Source organism: Primulina eburnea, chromosome 10 (genome assembly GCF_022965805.1).
Source record: "Primulina eburnea isolate SZY01 chromosome 10, ASM2296580v1, whole genome shotgun sequence".
Lineage (NCBI taxonomy): Eukaryota > Viridiplantae > Streptophyta > Magnoliopsida > Lamiales > Gesneriaceae > Primulina > Primulina eburnea.
The window spans coordinates 4,406,863-4,414,390 of record NC_133110.1 but is presented as its reverse complement, the minus strand read 5'-3'; the positions used below and the strand labels follow the sequence as shown (position 1 = coordinate 4,414,390).

General features: G+C 35.2%; 2 protein-coding genes and 1 non-coding gene across 7 annotated transcripts; 1 reads left to right on the top strand and 2 right to left on the bottom strand.

The window, feature by feature from the left end:
• The first annotated feature begins 73 nt into the window (after positions 1–73).
• On the top strand, positions 74–146 carry TRNAR-CCU (transfer RNA arginine (anticodon CCU)). The gene has a single exon. It is a non-coding gene; the product is annotated as a tRNA-Arg (tRNA).
• A 1,049-nt stretch (positions 147–1,195) lies between these two features.
• Positions 1,196–6,981, bottom strand: LOC140842660 (uncharacterized). Of its 5 annotated transcripts, none has more exons than XR_012120466.1 (3): positions 4,693–5,451; positions 2,729–4,246; positions 1,196–2,650 (listed from the first exon to the last, which is right to left on the bottom strand). XR_012120466.1 is itself a non-coding variant. In XM_073210712.1 (3 exons), the coding sequence occupies exons 2-3, from the start codon at positions 5,434–5,436 to the stop codon at positions 4,232–4,234; spliced, it is 759 nt and encodes a 252-aa protein (XP_073066813.1). In that variant the 5' UTR covers positions 5,437–5,447; positions 6,545–6,981; the 3' UTR covers positions 1,196–4,231. The 5 variants fall into 5 exon arrangements, 2 of the variants coding, with proteins under 2 accessions (XP_073066813.1, XP_073066812.1); XM_073210712.1 differs by adding an exon at positions 6,545–6,981 and having other exon boundaries at positions 1,196–4,246; positions 4,693–5,447; XM_073210711.1 differs by adding an exon at positions 6,814–6,980 and having other exon boundaries at positions 1,196–4,246; positions 4,693–5,447.
• Positions 2,308–3,159, bottom strand: LOC140803702 (uncharacterized). Its single transcript, XM_073159596.1, has 2 exons — positions 2,741–3,159; positions 2,308–2,593 (listed from the first exon to the last, which is right to left on the bottom strand). Exons 1-2 carry the CDS (start codon positions 3,157–3,159, stop codon positions 2,308–2,310), a joined length of 705 nt encoding a protein of 234 aa, XP_073015697.1.
• Positions 6,982–7,528: the final 547 nt, after the last annotated feature.

Sequence of the window (7,528 nt, the reverse complement as noted above, 5' to 3'; positions counted from 1 at the left end):
TATGTCCAAAATTGCACAAAATCTTTTAAATATAATATATTATAATATACATATACATTTTCTCCAAATGCATGCGCCTGTAGCTCAGTGGATAGAGCGTCTGTTTCCTAAGCAGAAAGTCGTAGGTTCGACCCCTACCTGGCGCGTATAGTGTACAGCTTTCTCTCTTGTTTTTTTTTTCCCTTTTACAAAACTAGAAAATAGTCCACGACTCTACATGCAGATCCCTTAAACGCGGTGGTCTTAGTCACTTTTCGTCACTTTGAATTCCAAGAATTCATTAAGAGGAAAATAACGACAAAAAATTGGTATATCAGCTTCATGATCAAGTTATAATTCTTGCCCCATTACATTTTGGTCTCTCCTATTTCGATTTCTTAATTTGTTAATGCATGAAGAGAGGGACCCCAAAAATATATTACATCAAACATACATGATAAATCTTTTCGTCCACGTTAAACATCTCTAGGAGAAAGAGGCATAGAACCATAGGAAACAATAAGACCGATCCAAACTCTGGTTCAATTCAAATATTTGGCGCAGCAGAAACTATGCATAACAATAACTTGAATATATTGTATTTTGCCAAGATGGTCCCGAACTTTTTACATCAGGCAACTTGTTCTTTAATTTGTTGAAAGGAAGAAGTATCTTCCATCGTTTTTCACCTTTGGGAGCTTGGGTTGGGTGATTTACAAACTACAGATGTTGGGTTCGACCACAAGTGGTTAAACCAGCCCATGCACTCAATATGGAATATAAGGTCCATATCACAGCTTAGAAAAGTACTTCATTACAATTTCATCAAACGCACTGCGGGAGCTAGAATCCCAAACCACAACCATGCCATGCGTTTAAAACAACATTTTGAATGGGATGGCAAGGCACAATAATAGCTGCAATTTAACAGCGGCGATCTGAAATCAATCGTCGCGGTAGTGAAGTCGTGAAAGTGTACTCAGAGACGGATCCAGAAATATGAGGTGGGAGGCTTGAACTCAATATGATAAGTTATATATTATTAAAAAAATTACATTACATTGTTCAACGAAGTTGTGCCATATGAGATTTTAAAACATAAAATTCATCAATAATAGAATTTATATCTATAAGTTTAGTTAAATATCGTTCAATATAGAGTGTCCAACAATCGGCAAGAAAGTCATCATCCATTTTATTGCGAAGTGCCGTTTTCACATGCTCCATTGCTGAAAAAGCTCGCTCAGTAGTGGTAGACACAGGTAATGTCAAAACAAGATGAATCAATCTAGTCAACATAACGTAAACATTTGACCGTCAACTCTCAGTTTATTGCTGACACAACTCAACAAGTGTAGAAAATTTTAAATTCTGCATCACATCAAGTTTATAATGTATCAATTCATCTCCAAAGCAACCATGTCTTGATTTGTGAAATCTACAGGATAAAACTTTGTTGTAAGCTTGCAAATATCATCACTCTTAAATGAGTCAAATGAATTTTTAGGATCTAAAACTGTACTAAGAGAAAGAAGTTCCACCGATGACTCATTAAACCGATCATTTAACTCCATCAAAATGAAATATATTACTGCATTAAAACATCAAAGTGGTAATGATGCTCTATTGTAATTTGCCTAGAGGAACGCCCAATCTTATATAGACAATCAAAGTCAGGGTCAGGCACATCAATTTCATTTCTTGAGCAAAAAACTTTAACTTCCTGACGAAATTCGTCCCACCCGCATTCTCTAAATTCTTGAAGGCTAGTGAATGAGATTTTCTTTGAAGATTTTGACAAAGAGTATCTGTTGTTCTCATAATTTTATGGATTAAGTGCAAAATAAACACAAATTCAAAGCTTACCATATTTCTGTAAATCCCCCGAACTTCAACCTTAAGCTCTTCCATTTGGAGAATGATCACTGAGAACTTCAAAAACTTTGCAAGCTGCAGTGTACATACCTATCAAGCTTTTTACCGAATCATAGTGAGAACTCTAACGAGTAGCTCATGCTCGTTGCAAATTACCAATCTAGTTTGCACCACTTCCAGAATCACGTTTTCCAATTGACAACATATACTCAATTTCATTTCTTTGTGCAGTATGTATTCAGCAATGCGCTTTGTACATGAATTGACAATATTAACAATAATGTCCAAATGAGAAAAGAATTCCCAAATAACACTAACATCCTTAGCTGCAGAAACCAATGTCAGTTGTAAATGATGTGCAAAACAGTGGACATAGTATGCATAGGGACAATCTTTGAGAAATAACGCTCGAAGTCCATTCCACGCTCCACGCATATTGCTAGCACAATCATATCATTGGCCTCTAATTTTCTTAACATGAAGATCATGATGAACAAGAACATTTGATATCTCATTTTTCAAATTAATCGAGGTAGTGTCACTAACACTTTTGATGGCAAAAATTTTTTCTGTCAAAATCCCATGATTGTTCACAAAGCTCAATATAATGGCCATTTGCTCTCGTTTAGATATATCTCGGGCTTCATCAACAAGAATACAGAAGTATTTATCTCCAACTTCTTCACGAACCATCTGCCGTACTCTATTGGCCATAATATTTAAAATCTCTTCTGAATTTCTGGAATAATATATTGGACATTTTTTGGAACATTCTTAAGCACAACTTCAGCTATTTCTGTATTCATTTTTGCAAAAGTCTTAAGCAATTCAAGAAAATTTCCACAATTAGATGAAGATAGAGATTCATCGTTACCTTTAAACGCACAGCCAACGAACAGCTTCAATTGAGGTGCTCAAAAGCATACGATTTTTCTCTTTCTCCTCTTTAGATTGTGCATGCATCACTTTATCAATATGTTGCGAGGGCCTCATCAGATTTTCAGCCATTCTCCCACATATAGTATGAAGCGAAAAAGCTGCAGAACCAATATGGGCAAAAAAAGCACATGTTTTTCTTTGGTTTACTCTTTTCCAATTGTCAAATCCTTCATTGACCAACGCCGAGATATTAGATGAATTAACATCATTCAGGAAAAGAAAATAATAGAAACAATATGTCTTAATTGTTGAAGGCGAATACTCCAACCAATAAATTTCTGAAACCATTTTTTTCTGAAAACGTCGATTCTGGCCTCCAAATTTTGTACTTGGATACTCCAACATATCTGGTTGATAATGCCTCATATTTAGATATGAACGTCTTATCTCATCTCGTACATTAACATGATATTCACATATCTGTTTTCTTTTTCCGGATCTCGTTCAATACAAGTATGACTGATGATCGTCTCTAGGAGATGAACATGAAGGAATTTGGATATTGGGAAATGAAAGACTTTCACTGGATTGATGTTGCATTGTAAGGACTGCAGGAATTGAAGTATCTTTTCTAGCTTGACGATATATCTTCTCAAAGAAAGAGGATATCAATGTTTCTCCGTTCTTTGCAGCAGATTAATGTTCCATTTTGAAATAGTTCAAGTTATAATCATAAACACGTAATAAAATAATTATCAAATAATAAACAAGTAATAGTCAATCAATGACTCAAGAACAAACAATCAAGACTCAAGAATCAATTGTTCATAAACAAATATTCAAGCAATAACCAATTAATGACTCATCAAATTGATATGTGAGTCATTTTCACATAAGTTTTCGTGTTAGTAAAAATGGTTCCTACTTCTTTATTTACCTAAAAAATGTATTCCACAAAAAAAAAATTCGATGCAAGCTATTTACCTCAAAAAATTTATTCCACAAAACAGATGTATTCAGTCCATCAGGGTCCGTGGGAGCAATTATATGATGAGAAATTAAGAATGGAGCTAACGCTTGATATTTCAATATCAAACCAAAAAAAAAGGTAACTAAATATTTTTAGGACATGATTTGATCTCGACAGGCATTCAACATGGAGTGATGATTGCAAAGTGCAAGGATCAGTGATGCTAGTTCTTTCAGGCTCCGTGTTTTTTTGTAAAACACATCTCATTTTCAGGACCCAATTGCCAATCGAATATTGTTTTCCAGGTAAAGTCTCAAAGAACTTTCACACAGGTTATAACAATTGCAACTAAATGCACCTGATGGACCGAATCTTAGGAAGAACAAGCAATTATGTATTTATATGCCGTGCCACTGTCATCAACTAATTACACACACCAACATGCAAGAACACACAGTGGTGGAAAAAGCTGAAGCAAGAAGAGTAATAGTTACGATTTGAGTCTCGAGATGACATGCCTTGAATTATTCATCCCTCTTCTACCTGAAAAATCAGCAAAGAAATTATCGCAAGCTATTGCAAGAAAAACCAATGGAATTAGAAATGAAAAACGATGAGAGATGAAGAAATATCGCAACGGTGAGACAACAAAAACGAATCCCAAGTTTCGTGAAGACTGCGTGAAAAAGTTAATGTTTACAAGAAAATTAGGAGAAGCTAATGTGGCTAAATTTGGTCTCATCCATGTAAATGGGCTGGGATGAACTAGGACATTGGTGGGTGGGAATTATAACTTGAGTAAAAAAAAAAAGTGGACTGGGCTACAGCCCAGTATAACCCTCAAATGCATTTGTCTCTGAGTGTACTGGACTTTCCCGAGAGATAGCCGACAAGGTGATGGCAGAAAGCCAACTCTAGTTGTCCCAAAATGAAGTGTTACTTGAGTCATACGAAGGCTTGTAGAACACGAGAAGATTCCAAATTCATGCCTGCAGGAAACAGTGTGGTTCGCAAAGGCATTCAATGGCATGCAACAGCTTTCTCCGTGGGCCAACAGCATCTGCACCCATATCTTTAAGCTTTTTCATGTTAAGTTTTGCCAGATGAAATTTTCCAACACATCTCCCATGAAAAATAGTAATAAATCTGCCGAGCCCAAGGGAAACTAGCCAATTTTCCAATCCTCCAGCCTTTTTCAGTTTTTTCCCGAGATACGATGCTCTCATCCTTTGATTCAGTAACACTCTACTTAAATCATACATCATGAAGCCTCTGCTCACTTTTGTGGCAGTACAAAATCCAATATTTGAGTCTTCTCCAAACCTATGAAGTGGTGAATCGTCTAAGGAAATTCTCTGTGATGGAGTTGGTGGCTTTTGGGGTGTTAAAGTGGGTTCAGGAGGATGAACTGTTTCTGTAGATGGAGTGGTATGCTTGGGTGATAATGTAATGGATTTTTCAGTTTGACGAACTAATTGTTTCGGGGAAGGGGTCAATGATGGGCATTGTGACTGGGAATTTGTTTTTCTGGGAATTTCTTGTAGCTGACCCTCCCCTGCAATAGGAAACGTGGACTGCATCTTAATAGGTAATGCTGGGATTATAATTGTGACTCGCTGTTTCTTAACCAGTGTCCAATCACCGGGATCAAGTGGATCAACTTCAGAGACACCTTGGATTTTCTTATTCTTGCCAACACCAAAGGGAACATGTCTTCGTTTTGGCTTCACCATTTGTTCTGGACCTGCATACATTGAACCATGTCAGGAAACAATTTCCACTTGGAGAATAAGAAATCATAACTGAAAGTATTCAAGTCTAAGAAATCATAACTGAAAATATTCAAGTCACTTGGAGAATAAGAAATCACAACTGAAAGTATTCAAGTCGACTAGTAATAAAGGCTTTATAGGTTTGTTGTGTTAAGTGGTGAGCGTAGTGACCACCGCATTTTTAATGATGAAGAAATTGTTGTCGTCCAATATTATTTTGGCCCAAGTTGTATAATTTTTATCCAATTTATACACAACCTTTGATGCTCCGAATGTTGGGTCATAAATCCCAAACTTATTAGTTTCTCCATAAATTTATTGTGAAGCGGTAGTGGACGTAATAATGTCCACCCCTTAAGCAGTCAATATTCACAACTGCCTATTCTGGACGACACTTACTCAACAATAAATATTTGATGCATGAACCTTAATCTTGTATATAATGTAAATATCAGCCATATAATCAACACAAACCTGATGACAGCCCTTCCCAACTTAACACTCCCCTTGATTCTCAATGAGAGCATCATTATTATATCATGAACCCACAAGTAGAGTTCAAAATCAAAAATTAGCCTTTTTAAGCGGAGGAACCTCCAAAGATTGTTATTTGCTCCACAGCAGCTTGTGTAGCCGATGTAAAATGTAATGTATGTGCAATGTCAAGAAATTTTGCTCATGAAAACTACACATAAAACAAGTTTAAGTCATACATTCAAAATGTAAGGGTTTAAAAAAAAGTACATGTTTTCTTTCACAAAAACATCATAGACCATAAACAAAACAACTGTTCTAACAGCATCAAACGAGAAATGATACCGAATACAGTCTACATCAAAAGTTCAAAACCAACCATAAATTCTGGGGACCGGACAACAGAAAATCACTCACAAACTATACATTCAGTACAGCAGACATCAAATCTACATCGAAGAGGTAACAGCGAACCGCGTAGCCTCTTATTTAATAATGTTCAAACGCCCGCTAAGCCAAAATTATTGTAGAATCACGTTCCAACCTGCTTTCCAACAGTGGAATGGGGGCAAAAAATGGAATTTCTTTGACTTACATTCATCTGAGACTCCAATCACAACAACATAAATAAAATGAAAATCAGAGCCAGAAAATTTGGTTCACAATCTGATCGCATCTCGTACCAAAACTGGAAAATTCAAATCAAGAGAAGAGTAACACAAATGATGGAGCTGGTCATGCTCGGAAACTCCAATAAACATCGATCAAGTTTCCAATTGTACAACAATAATATCACAATTAACAAGCAACCCAAACATTTCATTCCACAAAACTCATGATTTTGTTAATATACACAAATAAAACCTGATTATTTTCGTCCTGGATTATCGAACAAAATCGAAACCCTCGTGATTCGAGTCGGTTGTGAGGTTTGATTTCTTCACGGTTTCTGCGTGGTTACGGGTTGACCCATATTTATCTCAACAGGCTATTTGACTTCAATCAAATTGTAGAGTCAAGTTCAAGGAACAAGACGGGTCCTTCTGTTTTTTGAGTATGTATTCTACGAGATAGCGTCACGAAACTTTATTTATAAAATAATTCAATTCTATTGATATTCATAATAAAAAATAATATTTTTAATATAAAAAATAATATTTTTTTATAGATGATACAAATAAGGGATCTGTCTCATAAAATACGATCCATGAAACTGTCTCATTGATGTTGTTGTCTTGTTTTTTTGTTTGTTATTCGAAAGACGTTTTTTACTGATGATTTATGTATTTTATTATTATTGTCAAAAATAAAATATACATGACTCAGATCAATTTTGACAACATAAAAAAAAATACAATAAAAATGATGCAAAACACAAATTTCCTTTTAATTTGTGTCGCTAGATAAAATTCTAGAAAAATTGCAAAATCCCTATTTGTTAACCTAGAATTTGACATTATGTAAGAATAAATATTTTACACCCCAAAATTGATTTTCTTAAACAACAATCACTAGCCATAAATCTTATATACTATATATTAATTTGAGTCTAACAAAGAGAAATTAGTGTGATGAGAAT

What these genes read in the sequence shown, in the direction of transcription:
- LOC140803702 (XM_073159596.1), bottom strand. Translation starts at nt 3,159, where the DNA reads ATGAGGCATTATCAACCAGATATGTTGGAGTATCCAAGTACAAAATTT. An exon ending in ATTGAAGCTGTTCGTTGGCT is followed by an intron (nt 2,594 to 2,740) that starts GTGCGTTTAAAG and finishes ATATTATTCCAG; the next exon opens with AAATTCAGAAGAGATTTTAA.
- LOC140842660 (XM_073210712.1), bottom strand. Translation starts at nt 5,436, where the DNA reads ATGGTGAAGCCAAAACGAAGACATGTTCCCTTTGGTGTTGGCAAGAAT.